General features: G+C 36.9%; 1 protein-coding gene across 2 annotated transcripts in view; it reads right to left on the minus strand.

The window, feature by feature from the left end:
- The window catches only part of TRPM7 (transient receptor potential cation channel subfamily M member 7), a 170,338-nt gene that overhangs the window by 24,097 nt on the left and 126,996 nt on the right, over positions 1-19,245 (minus strand). For both annotated transcript variants that reach the window (XM_049904946.1, XM_049904947.1), the window contains exons 22-28: positions 14,738-14,912; positions 13,925-14,051; positions 12,564-12,748; positions 11,794-11,926; positions 10,473-11,188; positions 6,694-6,758; positions 5,596-5,655 (exon numbers count right to left, since the gene is read on the minus strand). In XM_049904946.1, coding sequence (XP_049760903.1) covers positions 5,596-5,655; positions 6,694-6,758; positions 10,473-11,188; positions 11,794-11,926; positions 12,564-12,748; positions 13,925-14,051; positions 14,738-14,912 — 1,461 coding nt within the window. The remainder of the gene's footprint in view (positions 1-5,595; positions 5,656-6,693; positions 6,759-10,472; positions 11,189-11,793; positions 11,927-12,563; positions 12,749-13,924; positions 14,052-14,737; positions 14,913-19,245) is intronic.

Raw genomic sequence — 19,245 nt, forward strand, 5'->3', positions numbered from 1 at the left:
TGGATCCTGGCTAAACGCAGAGAATACCAGAAGGATGTTTACCTGTGTTTTATTGACTACGCAAAGGCATTCAACTGTGTGGATCATAACAAACTGTGGATAACACTGTGAAGAATGGGAATTCCAGAACGCTTAATTGTGCCCTTGAGGAACCTTTACAAGAGGCAGTTGTTTGGACAGAACAAGGGGATACTGATTGGTTTAAAGTCAGGAAAGGTGTGCATCAGGGTTGTATCCTTTCACCATACCTATTTAATGTGTATGCTGAACAAATAATACGAGAAGCTGGACTATATGAAGAACGGGGCATCAGGCCTGGAGGAAGACTCATTAACAACATGCGTTATGCAGATGACACAACCTTGCTTGCTGAAAGTGAAGAGGACCTGAAGCACTTACTAATGAAGATCAAAGACCACACAGCCTTCAGTATGGATTAAACCTCAACATAAATAAAACAAAAATCCTCACAACTGGACCAATGAGCAACATCATGATAAATGGAGAAAAGATTGAAGTTGTCAAGGATTTCATTTTACTTGGATCCACGATCAACAGCCATGGAAGCAGCAGTCCAGAAATCAAAAGACGCATTGCATTGGGCAAATCTGCCGCAAAGGACCTCTTCAAAGTGTTGAAGAGCAAAGATGTCACCCTGAAGACTAAGGTGCGCCTGACCCAGGCCATGGTATTTTTAATCACATCATATGCATGTGAAAGCTGGACAATGAATAAGGAAGACTGAAGAAGAGTTGACGCCTCTGAATTGTGATTCTTGCGAAGAATATTGAATATACCATGGACTGCCAAAAGAATGGACAAATCTGTCTTGGAAGAAATGCGGCCAGAATGCTCCTTAGATGCAAGGATGGCGAGACTGTGTCTTACATACTTTGGACATGTTGTCAGGAGGGATCAGTTCCTGCAGAAGGACATCATGCTTGGCAGAGTACAGGGTCGGCGGAAAAGAGGAAGACAGACCCTGAATGAGGTGGATGAACACACTGGCTGCAACAATGGGCTCAAGCATAACAACGATTTTAAGGATGGCGCAGAACTGGGCAGTGTTTTGTTCTGTTGTGCATAGGGCCGCTATGAGTCGGAACTGACTCGATGGCACCTAACGACGACAACAACAACAACACAGGAACTGTGTGGAAAATACAACCATCACCAGTTCTCAAAGGATTAGGGAAAAAAAAGCTGCTTACACTAACATCTGTGTATTCCTCTCTAGGTTTTGGCACAGTTACAATGCCACGTATGTACTACATTTTGGGGGGGCTGTAGTATGTGTTTTTGGGGTCTTGGCAGATTTCTTATTTATTTGTATGAGTTTTATATGTGTGTGTGTGAGGTTTGTCAAATTTAAAAATTTATTTTATCTATGCTTTAAATTTTTAGATACTTAAATCTCTTTACATTTTCCTTTAATATTTTCTCTTATATGTTTAGAAAGCCTTCCTGACTTTACTGGTTTAATAAACATTTCCATTTTTATAGTTACTTCTATAAATTGCATTTTTACATTTAACTCTGGAATTCATCTGAGTTTATGAAGTGAGAAAAAAAAACCTGACTTTCCCAAATTTCTATACAATTGTCTAATTTGTATTTACTGACAAAAGGATTCCCCTTCTCATCATTATAGTCCAACTATCCTTATTAAATTCTTACTTGTAGAAGTGCTATTTCTGGGTCAGCCAAAATGTTTCATAAATATTTATGTTTCATGTGCTCTAGCTTTATAATATTTTAGTACCTGATAGTTAATTCTTCCTTGCTTTCTTCTTTTTACCTACTTATTTTTCCAGACAACTATGAATTGTATTAAACCAGTATGGGGAAGATCCAACATCTTCACATTGTTTTGCCTTTCTGACGGTCAACAGATCACACTATTATACAACAGTAAATTATTTCCAAGCTACTACTACTCAGAAACAATGGCTTTCACAACGTTCCTACTTCGGTAAACTAGCACTTCCATTAATTAACTTAGGCCTTAGTAACACAGACTTTTCTGGCTTTAATGCTCCATGCTCTTTGTATCACAGTTGATTAACAAAGTCAAGGTTAAAAGTTAAAACTTTTGTCTGTAGTCATAATACAGACCCTAAAGTCCTTTCTGATGTTAGCTCCTTTTCTTGGAATCAGTTCTAGATATTCCTTGTTTGCTTTGTTATTTATTTTCAATACCTTCCTTGATGTACCCTTTGATGCAATGACACATCAGTCTCATAGAACCATATATGACAGTAATTCTAGCCTGGGATGACAGGTGGGCTTCAGGGTATTTGCAAAACTCAGCACTGTTAAACAGAAAATACTTCATGTATGTGCATTTTTTGGGGGGAGAAGGTCTGCAACTTTCACCAGACTCTCCCAGGGTCACTAACTCTTTCTGACCATCATGAATAACAACTCAAAGCTCATTATTCTATTACTATAGTTTGGTTTTTTTTCCAAGTTATTTACCAGATTTTTTGCATATAACATAACCATGCCCATATGTATCACGCACAGAAATTGGCACAGCACGTTTATGAAAATAATGTGCGGGGAGAGTTGTGCGACTGGCAAGGAAAGCATAATGAGCATGTTATTTGTGTAAAAATAGGCACTCAAAATTGTTTAATTTAAAGCATATTAAAAAAAAGGAAAAAAAACTTAATCCAATTCCGACTCACAGCTAACTCCAAGAAATCTGTAATTTCTTCCTCCTTTTACCAATTTTTAAAAAAAATTTCAACACTTTTCTTTTAAACTAATTTATAATAATGTTGAAAGGCAAAGTCTGTGAGGAAACCCTGGTTCTTATCCTTTCTCATTAAGAAATATCTACTTACCCTAAACCTTATTTCCTACATATGTGAGGTGCCTCACAACGGCAAAACAATGCCATTAGGGTTTGGGGATCCCATCCTTTAAAAGGCTGTCATAAAACCTCATTAAGACATTTTATGAGTTCAACTAAATAAAAACTAGGGAATGACAGCCTGAACTAGGGGGAAGCAGAGATATGATGAAAATATTTAGAAAAGAAAATCACTTAGACTTGGCTGTTAATTAGATGAGAGAAGCAGCATTTTTGCCCTGGTAAAAAATTCTCATGAATGCTGATATTAGTAACACACGTAGGAAATACATGTAAAATATGTCAGCTGAAGAGGGAGATCATGATGAATTGGAGATTTCAACATGTCAACCTTGAGAACTATAAGATTCTAACTAGCTAAGTGTTCTAACCTGTAACTGTGGTATTATGTCAATTCTCTAAACAGAATCAATCCAAAGATTTACTTTTTCCATATATATACCCAACCCTCAGAGTTCCTGGACAAAATCTAAGATGACTTAAGTGATAAATGACACTTCCCAGTCTCCGTTACAGTTAGTTGTGATAATGTGACTGTTTTTTTACTTTGAAAAAAATTTATTTTAAACAGTTATAGTTTATTTATTTATTTATTTATTTTTGCTTTGAATTCCAGAGCAAGTAATGTGTGCTTCTTCTAGGACTAGCTCATAAAATTCTCTCCTGTGCTTCTCTGTGCTCTTCCCCTTCTGCTGTCTGGATACAGATGATTACATGGCCTTGGGGGTTGACAATGTTATAAGACAGAAGACCCACTGTTAGCCTATGTCTCTGAATGACTGTATGGAGGAGAGTTGTACCACTGGGTAAGGAATGAATAGAAATTATGTTTGAATCATTTATTTTGGCTTCTTTTTGTTCAACAGTTTGTTCAACAGTTTAGCCTACCCTAATACTGGACCTCTTTCCAGACGTATCTCCTGTAACGCCTTCAGACGATAAACCTATTTATTAGTCAAATTAACATTTGCTTCACTGTGGCCTATACGTTCTTTATCCGTCTCGGAGCCGTTCATGCTACTGCTTTCTGAAATACTCTTTTATCTACAAAACTGCCTAATTATCCTTCTCAGGCTTTGCTCGAATCCTAACTCCCTTGTGAAGCTTTCTCTGATCTCTTTTAAATTCTCTGAGTAAGTATTTAGATATATTTTAACTTCTCTAAATAAGTATTTTCCACTTATAAATAAGTCTGTAAGTACAAGACTTGTAGTCTGGTGATACAGTCCATAGGTGCTCAGGTTTGGAGTCAGATAACCTGGAGTCAAATGTCATCTCAGGCACTGATACGATAAGTTTTATTACTAACTGATAAAAGGATCCAATAAGTATATGTTAAATTTTAGGACTCTTAAGTCCCCAGTTACAGTATCAAAATATTTTTTAAAAGCCTTTGCTAATAATAAAGTGAACAAATATGTACTACCTACTTATAATGTACATCCTATTTGAACATATAAGTATACCATAAGAAAAGACTAAAATAGGAGGCATAATTGTGTAAAAGTAATATATTGGGTTTGGCCTTAAAAAAAAATTTTTTTTTTTGCGTTTTAGCAAATTAGGTTCCCCTTTAACAATTTTTAAATGACTTGTTCCATGACACTGATTACATTTTTCACAATGTAAACATTCTCATTATTTTCAATATTTTCGTTCTGTTTCCATTAATCTAGTTTCCCTGCCCCTCCTTGGAAACCCTGGTGGCGTAGTGGTTAAGTGGTATGGCTGCTAACCAAAGGGTCGCAGTTTGAATCTGTCAGGCGCTCCTTGGAAACTCTGTGGGACAGTTCTACTCTGTCCTATAGGGTCGCTATGAGTTGGGATCGACTGGATGGCACTGGGTTTGGTTTTGGTTTTTTTGGTTCTGCCCCTCCTTTGCTTCTCATCTTTGTTTTAGGGTAAATACTGACCATTTGGTCTCATACAGTTGATTATTTAAGGGAGCACAGTACTCACAGGTGCTATCGAGCCCTGGTGGCACAATGGTTAAGAGCTATGGCTGCTAATCAAAAGGCTGGCAGCTCGAACCCACTAGCCACTCCGTGGAAACTGATGGGGCAGTTCTACTCTGTCCTCTTACAGGGCTGCTATGAGTTGGAATCAACTCCAGAGCAACTGATGTGGTTTTTATTATTATTATTATTTATTTCATAAACCAATCTATTGTTTGGATGAAAGGTGACCACTGGGAATGGCTTCAGTTTCAAGTTCAAAGGGTGTCTTAGGGTAATAGTTTAAGGGGCTCCTCTGGTCTCTACTGGTCCAGTATGGGTTTGGCTTTTTACTAAAAGGATAGTTCCCTATAGGAAAAAAGGAATATAATTGGTAACAAATTTTATTAAGCTTAAATAATTCCAGATTATAAATAGTTTTACTAAAATTTATGAAGGCCCACAAAACATGTCATTTACTCATAAAATTCACTTCAGTTGAAAGCTGCTGAAGAAAAACTCTACATGGAATGTAGACATACAATATCACATATCATAACTGCAGTTTTCTCCTTTTTTCACATTTAACTCTCTCCTCCCTTCTCAATTCGTCATATATAATAGAAAATTCAGATCTTTCAAAGATGCTACAGAACTAAATGGTTAGAAAACACTGTTAGCCTTTCGACAGGTACAATGAACTTTTACCTACTTTCTCAATCTAAAGGCGTATGTATGTTTTAGCCTGACTTTCTCACTCCCACACTGACTACAGAGACTTACCTGATGTTTAGGCACCTCTCTATTCTCCAAAATCGTGTTTCTTATGTCATTCTGCTGCTCCTATGAGAAGTAAGAAAATCATGCAACTATTTACTTAAAGACAAATATGGTTAAGGGAAAAAAAACCCATGTAATCATTACAACTCAGTTTGCCTGTGATCACCATTAAAATTCCAATTTAACGGTATCTTTTTTTTTTTTTTAGTTAATAGACATTAAACTAAGTTATTCAATGTAGTACACTTTAATCAGAATATATGTTATAAAAATATAAATGTTAGTATTTATATCATCAAAATGCATTTACGTCTTTTATTTGTAGGGTAATAAATCATGTGCCTTGACAACGACTATACCATTAACTTCAGATTATATGAGGATGACTCATTCATAGAAGCTTTTATGTCAACATCATTTCCTTGGCATTAGCTTTAGGAAAAACCTAGTTTCCACTGTATTTGTCATTTGATCATTTCCACAATTTACATTTTTTAAGGGATGACAACACTAAACACCTTTCCAGGTCATCTGAACTATCATGGAATAGCTACATTATTACCCTTAAGGCTACAGTCACAAGAAATTTTTTAAAACAACAATTAAGTAAAAAAAACTAATTTTCAGGCAGTAAACACACCTTTTCACTAGGTGTTCTATACATTTTTAACTTACTTAAAAAACGTTGACCAAATTATCTAGCATTTGCTGTTTATGCACATGTATTGTAGTTACTGACATATACAGCTTTTACTGCTAGACTGTAGGTTCCTTGAGAGCCAGGGTCATGTTCCAACAAACTTTCGAGCACAGGAAAGAAGTGAGCTCAATAAATGTTTTATCAAGGAAAAAATATATAGGGAGAAGCATGTTTAAATGGAGAAATGTCAAAGGAGTGACTTTTTAAAATTTAAATTCTTAGTTAATATCAGAAATGCCAAGCTACTTGTTCATTTTCTTCATAGCTTAAAATGTCTGGGCCATCATGTTGATCCTGGTCTCTGCTAAGACTGTATTCTTACTGGAAAAAAAAAATTAATTCTATTTTGAACTAAACCTGAAATAAAATTAAACTGTGCTATATTATAAAGATTTACTTACAGATATATCTTTTGCCTTGTTTGATGATTCTTTAAACCTCTGTAAATCCATGCTATCTCTGTGTCCTTTAACATTAAAAAAAAAAAAAGATTACAACAAAAGAACTTTGTTTTTCCTTATCTATTAAAATGTCATCACCTGTTGTTCTTGTTGTTAGGTGCCATCAGAGTTGGTTCCGACTCACAGTGACAGCATCCACAACAGAACAAAATACTGCCCCATCCTGCATCATCCTCACAGTGTTATGCTTAATGCTTAAGCCCATTGTAGCAGCCACTGTGTCAATCCATCTCATTTAGAGTCTTTCTCTTTTTCACTGACTTTACAAAGGATGATGCCTTTCTCCAGTGACTGATCCCTCCCAATAACATGTCCAACGTATGTGAGACCTAGTCTTGCCATCCTTGCTTCTAAGGAGCATTCTGGTCGTAATTCTTCCAAGACAGATTTGTTCATTCTTTTGGCAGTCCACGTATATTCGGTGTGTTTCTCGAACACCATAATTCAAAGGCTTCAATTCTTTGGTCTTCCTTATTCACTGCCCAGCTTTCACACACACATAAGAGGCAAATGAAAACACCATGGCTTTGGTCGGGTGCACCTTAGTCCTTAAGGTGACATCTTTGCTTTTCAACACTTTAAAGAGGCCTTTTGTAGCAGATTTGTCCAATGCAATGTGTCTTTTTGATATCTTGACTGCTGCTTCCATGGGTGTTGATTGTGGGTTCAAGTAAAATGAAATCCTTGACAACTTCAATCTTTTCTGTTTATCATGATGTTGCTTACTGGTCCAGTTGTGAGGATTTTTGTTTTCTTTATGTTGAGGTGCAGTCCATATTGAAGGCTGTGGTCTTTGATCTTCATTAGTAAGTGCTTCAAGTCCTCTTCACTTTCAGCAAGCAAGCTTGTGTCATCTGCATAAGGAAGGTGGTCAATGCGTCTTCCTCCAATCATGATGCCACATTCTTCTTCATATAGTCCAACTTCTCGGATTATCTGCTCAGCATACCAATTGAATAGGTACGGTGAAAGGGTACAATCCTGACGCACACCTTTCCTGACTTTAAACCACGAAGTATTCCTTTGTTCTGTTCAAACGACTGCCTCTTGATCTATGTTCAGGTTCCTCATGAGCACAATTAGGTATTCTGGAATTCCCATTCTTCACAATGTTGTCCATAATTTGTTATGATCCACACAGTCAAATGCCTTTGCATAGTCAATAAAACACAATTAAACATCTTTCTGGTACTCTCTGCTTTCAACCAGGATCCATCTGATATCAGCAATGATATCCCTGGTTCCACATTCTCTCCTGAACCTGGCTTGAATTTCTGGCAGTTCCCTGTCGATAGTCCGCTGCAGCCACTATTGAATGATCTTCACCATAATTTTACTTGTGTGTGATATTATTGATACTATGTGATAAATTCTGCATTCGGTTGGATCACCTTTCTTTGGAATAGGCATAAATATGGATCTCTTCCAGCTGGTTGGCCAGGTAGCTGTCTTCCAAATTTCTTGGCATAGACAAGTGAGCATACCCAGTACTGCATCCATTTGCTGAAACATCTCAATTGGTATTCCTTCAATTCCTGGAGCCTTGTTTTTTGCCAATGCCTTCACTGCAGCTTGAACTTCTTCCTTCAGTACCACTGGTTCCTATCATATGCTACCTCCTGAAATGACTGAATGCTGACCAATTCTTTTTGGTATAATGACTCTGTGTATTCCATCCATCTTCTTTTGATGCTTCCTGCATTGTTTAATATTTTTCCCACAGAATTCTTCAATATTGCAACTTGAGGGTTGAATTTTTTCTTCAGTTATCAGCCTGAGCAATAACGAGCATATTCTTCCCTTTTGGTTTTCTAACTCTAAGTGTTTGCATGTCATTGTAATACTTTACTTTGTCTTCTTGAGCTACCCTTAAAAATCTTCTGCCCGGCTCTTTTACGTCATCATTTCTCCCCTTTACTTTAGCTACTCGATGTACAAGAGCAAGTTTCAGAGTTCCTTCTGACATCTGTTTCGGCCTTTTCTTTCTTTCCTATCTTTTTAATGACCTCTTGTTTTCTTCATGGATGATGTCCTTGATGTCATTCCACAACTCGTCTGGTCTTTGATAATTAGTGTTGAGCATGTCAAATCTACTCTTGAGATGCTCTCTAAATTCAAGTCAGATATACTCAAAGTCACATTTTGGCTCTTGTGGACTTGTTCTAATTTTCTTCAGTTTCAACTTCAACTTGCATATGAGCAATTGATGGTCTGTTCCGCACTTGGCCCCTAGGCATGTTCTGACTGATGATAATGCACTTTTCCATCATCTCTTTCCGCATATGTAGTCAATTTGATTCCTGTGTATTCCACCTCGCAAGGTCCTTGTCATCGTTTATGCCGGTGAAAAAAGGTATCTGCAATGAAGAAAACGTTGGTCTTGCAAAATTCAATTAAGCAACCTCCAGCACTATTTCTATCACCAAGGCCATATTTTCCAACTACAGATCCTTCTTTGTTCCCAACTTTCACATTCCAATCACCAGTAATTATCAATGCATCCTGACTGCATGTTCAATCAATTTCAGAAGTTGGTAAGTCTTCAATTTTTTCATCTTTGGCTTTAACAGCACAAATTTAGGCACATAAATTTGAGTAACAGTCATATTAACTGATCTTCCTTGTAGGAGTATGGATGTTTTCCTATCACTGACAGTGCTGTACTTCAGGATAGATCTTGAAATGTTTTTTGATGTTGAATGCGACTTCATACCTCTTCAAGTTGTCATTCCCGGCACAGCAGACCATATGATTATCTGACTGAAAATGGCCAACGCCAGCCCATTTCAGCTCACTAATTCCTAGGATATTGATGTTTATGATTTCTATCTCATTTCTGATGATTTCAAATTTTCCTAGATTCAGCAGGCGTCTGTCAGTTTGCCACACTGTGGGACTTGCGTGTTGCTGGGATGCTGAAAGCTATGTCACTGGTATTCGAATTTCAGCAGGGTCACCCATGGCAGACAGGGTTCACCTGAACGTCTAGACCAAGACAGACTAGAAAGAAGGACCCAGCGGTCTACTTCTGATAAGAATTAGCTAGTGAAAACTTTATGAATAGCAGCGGAACACTGTCTGATATAGTGCCAAAAGACGAGCCCCTCAGGTTGGAAGGCACTCAAAATACGACTGGGAAAGAGCCGCCTCCTCAAAGTAGAGTCGACCTTAGTGATGTGGATGGAGTCAAGCTTTTGTAACCTTCATTTGCTGATGTGGAAATGATTCAAAATGAGAGGAAACAGTTGCAAACATCCATTAATAATCGGAATGTGGAATGTTTGAAGTATTAAAAAATTACATAGTCACCCTATTTATAAGGTATTATGCTTTACCAGTTATTTCTAGCCTTCCCTGTACCTTCCTGTTGTTTCCAAAGTACCTAACACTTATGAATTGCTCTCAGGTGCTTTCAACAGGAATTGATCTAATTCAATTGAAGATCCTTAAACTCAAGGCAGAACAGAGCCCACATAAATTTTCCACATCACTGTTATTATAATAAAATTCACCAAAGAGGTATGTGCCAATCTAATTAGTATAGCTCAGTTCAACCTATTCCCCCACTTCTGGTGCTGTTTAAAAATATTAGAACTATACTTCATTAAACAGTAGTCCACTTGTCACACAAGTAAATGTTTTTATTAGCTGTTTTTACTTATAAGGTGGCAATTATAATAGATATTATTGACATAAGAATACTGGTTTGCCAAACTTACCTACAAATGCTCCAAATTCTATATTATCTCCTTCTGCAGCTTTAGAACAAACAACCTCTTGATCTTTGGTTATAGTCTCCAAATGGCTTTTGCAACTTGGCTGGGATGGTGTACTAACAAAAAATTTGGTTGGGGGGGATGATAGATGTGGAATGCTATTAGATGAACTACCTAACTTTTGATTTTTACTAAACATTTTTAAAGTTTCTGCCCCATGTAGTCTCTGTCGCAGTTCTGGAGGAGAAACAGCACTTGGGAATAAGGCACCACGAGAGGAACCAGCCTCTGGAAAAACGAATTCTTTTCTCTGGGGTGGTACAGGTAAATCCTGACCAAATACATTACTTTGGGGATGTTTTTCGTCTTTCATAAAAACACTGCAAAGAAAATGATTATTACTCTCAAGACCACCTTGAGGAAGAGAAGAGCTAAGCATATTTACAACACTGCACTTCTTCCACACAGAAGGTCTTAAAGGACCATCTTCAATAAGATTTTGAGCCAAATGTTTGGAAATGCTCAATTCTCGTGTGATTTCATTGCGAACTTTGCTAGCTTCTGAAGCTTTCTGAGCAGTGAGTGTTTTTAACGTGTCTACAGTGAGGGCTGAGAGATCTTGCAAATGGCCAATTTGAGAATCTAATGAATGTAATGATCTTTTTATGTAGTTGACACGATCTCCAACTTCTTTAATCTGAATGCACATCTGCTCCACTCTGGGGGAAAAAACATTTTTTTCATATGTGAAAAATTAATGTTTTGAGAAATTCTTTTTGTAATCTCAATAAATGATAATGGTAAAAAGTGAGAAATTTTACATACACTCAAACAAGGTAAGAGAGAAAACAGGGTAGAATTATTCATTTATACAAGGCATACTTTATGGGCAAGAATGATCCTGTGCTAATTGTGTCATAATGATATGCAAGGTTTAAAAAACTATTTATGGTTCATAGGCAATTTATTCCAATTTCTCCACAAAAAAAATGTGAATACAGCTACACATAGAACTACCCTTACCATTACTATAACTACACAAGCACCATATATTCTGTAACGTAGTAAAAGCAATGGAAAGAAACAAATGCTTTAAAATAATGAGGATAGTTTTACCCACCCACCCCCAAAAACCATCTAAAATTAAGAGATTGACTTATTTGAAGTATTAGAAGAACTGAACTGCCTCCCAATATATAATGTAAAACTATTATTAAACTTATTTCTTTAACAAATGAAAATTGAATAATGACTATGTATAAGATACATAACTAATAGAGCCCATTCAGACATATAATCGATCATAATTAAAGTGCTTCTAAACCTTTCAAAAGTAACACGAATTCTCTCTTCACTCCCAGAATGGAATTTGTCATCTTTTTCATTAAAATACATCTCAACACACTGCTCTTCAAAATCATGAAGTTTCTTTTGATCTTCTTCTGTTAAGAAAAGTTCTAAAAGGAAAGAAGAAGAAGAAAAAAAAAAAACCAACGAAGAGCTATCATGAGTTTTGTGAATTATTCAGGGCTCATAAGACTACAAATATCATCTATAATTTTTTTCTTTTTTAACTGCTGTGCCTCTAAAGCATTACACAAGTATCTCTTTTTTCTTGGCTCACAGTGTGATGTCAGCAAAGTAGTTCCAAGTACTTCCTCCACCTCTTTTAATTTCCTTTCCTTAAACAACAACCGTCTCCTGTCTCTCTCTGGTACCTCTTCCCTCACATATCCAGGCAGAGAGATTTAAGAACTGACTGGGTACAAAAGGAAGCAACTGTAAAATCTGGAAATGTCTGATACGGTGACTAGTCTCATGTAGTGTACAGAAGGCACTAAGTGTTATGGTTTACAGAATAGCAAAAGTATTATGGTTTACATCATCATCCTAATAAAACAAACTGAAATACCATATTCAAAAAGAAGTTTAATTCTAAATCTACTTTATAGCACCTTAAAATTTTTTTATATTTAGGCTAATTTAACAAAAGCCTTCATAATAACACTAACCAACTAAATCGAATTCAATACTTAGCCTTTACTGCAATAAGTGATCAAGTGAAAACATTTGCCTTAATATATTTTTACTTACTTGGTCCATCTGAAGTCTTATCTTTTTTTCTTCTTTTACATACGCAGCAAAACAAAGAAACTATGTGGCTAAGAATGATAAGTGGTGGAGGCAGAACTGGTTTCTCATGATAAGCCATAATGAAATGATAACGTTGGTACTTCCATACAATATTGGAAATTGCCTTCACTTGTAAATACACATTGCTTGAATAACAAAGAATAAAAATAAAACTTAGCTAATCATATTTTAAAGTTTTAAATACTAAAGATTTTATTGTCATTCTGTTCTAAGACTCAAAGACTATAGTACCATAAAAAAAAAAGAATAAAAATAAAACTTAGCTAATCATATTTTAAAGTTTTAAATACTAAAGATTTTATTGTCCTTCTGTTCTAAGACTCAAAGAATACACTACCACAAGCAAGAGTAAAAGGCAAATGGGAAACTGGAAATAACACATGCAAAGAGAAAGGCAAAAGGTTGAAAATGTGGACTGTCTTCACCAAAAACTCCCAGAAAAACAGAGAACATGATTTTAAAATTTAAAATTATATATAAATGGCTAAACGTAAGGAAATATTCAACCTCAATAGTAATAAATTCAAATAAACACAAGGTCCTCTTACTGTCAACCACCAAACTGTAACAATACTCAGTGCTGGTCAGGGATTTGGGATCACAGGCCCATTTTGACTTAAATCCCAAAGCCCTAAATATGTGTATGTATGCATGTATGTGTGTATGTATACACTGAGCAGTTCTACCCTGACAAAAACATTCTAAGGAAATGCTGAAGAATTGTTCAAAAGATTTAACTACAATCTAGTTTTGTGGTTTTTAGGAATAAAAATTACAATGTAATTGAGCAATAAAACATTAGCTTGAAAAATTATGGTATATATCAGAGAATATGAGGTAGCCATTAAAAACAGATTGGGGAGGAAAACTGACTGATGTGGGATAATGGTCATGATGTTTTGCTTAGTGAAAAGCATTTCACAAAATGTAGTAACATTATTTAAAAAAAACATAGTCATAAAAAATGAAAGTTATGCATCAAAATATTAGGGGTGGGAATATCAATGGATTTTGTTTGCCTTTCTGTTTTTGTATTGAATGTGTATTCCTTGGCAACTCAGTAAAAATCCCAAGTTCGATTAAAAAAAAAAATGCTTGTTGAAAGATAATAAAGTCTCAAATTTACAACTCATCTGACCTGAAAACGCACGCTATCTCATTTGTACTTTTTCAGAGACAAGTTTAGTAGTTTAAGCCTCAATAAAATTTTTAGATTTCAAATTTTGTGTATTTCCTCCAAAATAAGTAGGACTATATGTTAAATTATCTCATTACAATAAGCCACTGAATAAAATTCTTACTTGAAAAATGCAATAAGAAGATTAACCATAATGATATACTGTACAAAGAGGTAGACTGCTTGAAGAAATGGAGTCAACCACGTTCCAGGACCACAGATATCCGTGAGAGTAGAATCATTTGCACACACTGAAATGGGTGAAGGGATTTACAGTTGAATTTTACTGTTCAAGAATTTAACAAATTCTGATTAAAAACTGTGATATCCCCTGTAAAACTCAACATGCTGTACACTTTCGAATTCACACAGTCATTTTTTTTAGCATCAACAGTGTAAATACTCAATATCCAATCTACCCTGATTGGTCTAAGCTAATTATGGTTAAGAACTGTCTCAGTGACAGGCAGGCTGAAGCCAATTTGAGCACCAATGATATGCAAGGACAGGTTCAATAGGAGGTGTCTGAGAAAGAGATGTTTTCCCTCTTAAGAGAAAAACGGAAAGACAGTGTCTCTTTTCTCTTAATCCTAGTGACAGAGTCTTATAATCACAAAGGAAGCCTGTGAGCATCAGACATGGTACTACAGACCAATGAGATGAAACGAACAGGACTGTGAACTTCCTAAGTGAACTAAAAACTACTCCTCCTGTTTAAGCGAGTATAGGTCAGAATTCCATTACTTATAGCTGAAAACATTCCAAAAACTTTTTTTCAATTAATTTTTGTTGTCTGTTGTGGGGTTACACTAGTGTACTGTGGGGGGATTAGGTTGGTAATTGTACGACTTCTGAAAATATGCATTACTATACTGACTTTAAAACACAAAATAACCACAAGATGAATGTATAAGCATTTGTAAACATAAGTCCTTACCATCGATTTCATATGCATACACCTCACCAAAAATCATCCAGTATGGATGAAAAACAATATCTTTAGCAAGCTTCCAAGATGGTGGTTCTCGAGGATAAAGTATTGCCTTTCTGGGAACACCAAAACTAAGTAATACAAGAGCCATAATCACTACAATGTAGAACATATTGGCCACCTGTTAAAAAATGAACACTGTTAAAATACCTATGAATTTTAAAACTATGAAAATTTTTCATCTTAAAAAAATTTCTAATGTTCTATAGATAAGTGGAAACCCAGGTGGTGCAGTGGTTGGGAACTCAGCTGCTAACCAAAAGGTCGGAAGTTCAAGCCTACCAGGTGCTCCTTGGAAACTCTACAGGGCAGTTCTACTCTGTCCTATAGGGTCGCTATGAGTCAGAATCGACTCAAGGGCAACTCTACTTACTTTACAGATAAGTAGACTTTTGAGTTTCTTGTTATCCCTAATAATTTCATTCAGGAATGCCTTATCGCCTTAACATCCAAAATAGGTGAATAATGACTACATGTTTTATGTGGTAAATAGTAAGGCAGTGATTCTCACAGGAGTGGGGGTGCATGCACACATTCCACTGGATGGGAAATGTGTACTATGAAAAAGCAAATAAAATAATAAAGCTTTATATCTAGAAAACTTAAAAATTTAGTTTTCATTATGCAAGGTAATTTTGATAAACTTGTAAGCTAGTGAGGTTGCTCAAAAGATAAATTATTTTAGATGGCACTGATTGTCCAAGATTAAGGAAAAATGTTTCAGAACGGAAGAAATACGATTTTTATATTCATTTAAAGGGAGAAGGTGTTTTTAAAAATTGAGAAACAACGTATGTATTACAACCCTATTTTGATAAAACAATTACATATTTATTGATATAAGCTCAACACAGATAAGCACATGTATACGTGTGTAAGTCTAGAGGATATATACTAGACTGTTAATAGTGGATGTCTCTGAATGGTGGTCTGTATTTGCCAAAATTTTCCACAAAGAGTAATAATTTTAGAATAAGGAGGAAAAAGCTACTTTGACAAAAGTAACAGCTTAACTGAAAACTGAAAGAAATTTATGACCGGATTAGGTCCAATATATTCTAGATTTTTAAGTTCAGGGTATAAAGCATTACACATTAAACCTGACATCTAGATTTAAAAATAAAAAAACAAAAACTGCCAGTGAAGCCAACAGAAAAGGGCATATTATGTTAGAAAAAGATTTGATGTGCTAGATATAACTGTAATCAGTATTTATTTCTGTAATCAGTAAAGGCAGGAGGGAAAGAGGTATTTAAAGACAGAAACCACAGACAGTATTCCTAGTTAGCATTATCTTGCAAGGTACATTCAGAATGAAAGATTATGAGCATAGATTAGGGTTGAGTAACAGAAAGCACATGTGGGACTTTTTCAGGGTACACCTACTGATTAAAGGCCATCATAATAAATGATCTGACTAGCTGCTTTCAGTATCCATGCACTGAAGAGTCACTCCAACATGTTAAGGAAAGACACAGAAATGTCTATTTGTCACTCTGGGGGAAAAAAAAAACCCTAATGGAGTAGGGAAAGGCCTTCAATGATTCCTCCCATATTTCCTTCTCAAAAAGGCTCTTTCAAAAATTTTCTTCAAAGTTCAGGCTGCCCAGTTTTCAATACCCTACGTAATCTAGGCTACACCCTGCCTATCCAATCTGTCAACTAACTACTCTTCATCATGAACGTTCCTGTCAGACTGTCTTTTTATCAATGTCTATTTTAAGCTTTTTATGAATAGCTCATATTCCATCACTTTAATAAAAGCCTTCACAGACTTATCTCTTTCCATGAACTTTTATATCCCCATACTCATCAATTTAATCAACAAATTATTGATAGTTATAATGTTTCACCTAATTCACTAAAATATTTTTAGTAGGACACGCTCTTCAAATTAAATTATAAGATTAAAAAAAAAAATAACTTCTCAGAAAGGGCCATATAAACCAGAGATTATATCAGACTGAGAATGGAAGAACTAGATGGTGCCCGGCCACAACCAATGACTACCCTGACAGGGAACAGAATAGAGAATCCCTAATGGAGCAAGAGAACAGCAGGATGCAGGCCTCAAATTCTTGTAAAAAGGCAAGACTTAATGGTCTGATTGAGACTAGAGGGGCCCCGGAGATCATGGTCCCTGGACCTTCTGTTAGCCCAAGACTGGAACCATTCCCAAAGCCAACTCTTCAGGCAGGGATTGGACTGGACTCTAAGACAAAAAATGATACTGGTGAGGAGTGAGCTTCTTGGCTGAAGTAGACAAATGAGGCTATGTGGGCAGCTCCTGTCTAAAGGCGAGATGCGAAGGCAGATGGGGACAGAAGCTGGCTGAATGGACATGGGAATACAGGGTGAAGAGAAGTGTGCTGTCTCATTAGGGGGGGAGCAACCAGGAGTATCAAGCAAGGTGTATATAAATTTTTGTATGAGAGACTGAAATGATTTGTAAACTTTCACTTAAAGCACAATAAATAATAAATAAATAACTTGGACTGTTATGTAAAAAAGAAAAACGTGGTTTCATGAGGTTCAGATGCAATATCCTAATAATGCCTGCATTTTTTTCCATGGCAGGGAGAATACTGTAAACATTAAGCACTACTTGGGGAATGAGGATAATTTTCATAATTTATAATCTTCTACTGAGGATATAAAAATCTGAAGAGTCAATTTATCAAAGTACACTGAGAAGGCAGGGCAAAGATGGCAGAATAGACAGATGCTTCCAGCAAGCCCTCTTATATCAAAGACCTGAAAAAACAAGTGAAACGAGTATATTATGACAAGTTAGGAGCCCTGACCATCAAAGGCAAGGTTAGAAAACGAACTGAGGGGCAGGGGGAAAAGGAGACGGATCAGAAGCGGAGAGGAGTTACGGGATCTGAATCACCGGAAGCCCTCAGGCAGCAATCCCGGGAGCGGCTGCGGTGGGCTGGTACTAGCATTTGGCTGCAGTTTCCTCAGGGAGAAGCAGCCAGCCACACAGCCTACTCACACCTCCGGAACCAGAGAAGAACGGCACCCTTGGCAAAAGCTAACTACTTGCGTATATTTTACCACGCCCCTCACCCCCAACCCAGTGTCAGCGGCCGCTGATTTCCCCGGCCTAAGATAAGCCCTGTTGAGCACCCAGAGCCATCCTGCAGGCCCTGGAGAAGGAATAAATTCCCAAGTGAGGGATAAGATAATTTGCCAGGTCCACTAACCAGGGGAGGACAGGACAGAAGTGGCTCCTGTCCAGCCATAAACGGTCCATGGACTTTGACTACCTTTCCCCTCTGCATGGACCTGTGTGGGCCTATTTCAGGAGAATACGCCTTTGATGGCAGACTCCAATTGTTTCAGCTGTGCGGCAAAGAGGGGGGTGTTTGATGTTTGACATTGCTTTGCCTATTAAACAGCGTCCTCACCTACCCACATCAGGGGCCTAAGGACTGGTGGCTCCACTCAGGTCACCAGGACTCCTGTGACAGGGGTCCAAGGATAACTGGTACTTCCCAGTCCTTACAACCAAAAACATTGGGTGCCCTTGGTCCATCTACAGAACTCACCCATCTGTATGCTCTAGGGAACAGGGACATGCTTTCCTCAGAGACACCTGCGGGACAATTCTCAGCCCCCCGCCTTGTTCAGAGCGTGACCCCCTGCTGCAACCAGATACCGGTACCTACACAAATCACCCCTGCCCCTCTAAGACTGTAGGACAGAGCCTGTACCACACATTGGTGATCAGCTACCTGGACACCTGAGCTGAATTCATGCAAGGAGAGTGAATGGACTCCTAGGCTGATACACTTGGTAACAGCTCTAGCCATATGGGGTCAGGACATCAGAGCTCCAAAGGTGAAAATAATCTAGCAAGCTCATTCAAGCAACCCATTTGGCCATATCGAAAAAAAAAAAAAAACAAAGCAAGAAGCTAGGATACAGTAAGCAAACAAAGTAAACTAATACAATAACTTATAGATGGCTAGCAGGCAACAGTCAATATCAAGTCACATAAAGAAACAGACCATGATCACCTCAACACGCTCTCAAAACAAAGAATCAAGGGATCTTCTAGACGAAAGTGCATTCCTAGAATTACCAGAAGCAGAATACAAAAGGTGAATATACAGAACCCTTCAAGGCATCAGGAAGGAAATGAGGCAATACATAGAACAACCAAGGAACATACAAATAAAGCAGCTGAAGAAATTAAAAAGGTTATTCAGGAACATAATGAAAAATTTAAGAAGTTGGAAAAAATCCATACACAGCAATCAGAAATTCAGAAGACTAACAATAAAATTACAGAATTAGACAACTCAATAGAAAGTCAGAGGAGCAGAATTGAGCAAGTGGAAGATAGAATTTGTGAACTTGAAGATACAGCACTTGGCACCAATATACTTGAAGAAAAATCAGATAAAAGAATTAAAAAAAATCAAGAAATCTTAAGAAGCATGTGG

The sequence above is a fragment of the Elephas maximus genome, chromosome 12 (genome assembly GCF_024166365.1).
Source record: "Elephas maximus indicus isolate mEleMax1 chromosome 12, mEleMax1 primary haplotype, whole genome shotgun sequence".
NCBI lineage: Eukaryota > Metazoa > Chordata > Mammalia > Proboscidea > Elephantidae > Elephas > Elephas maximus.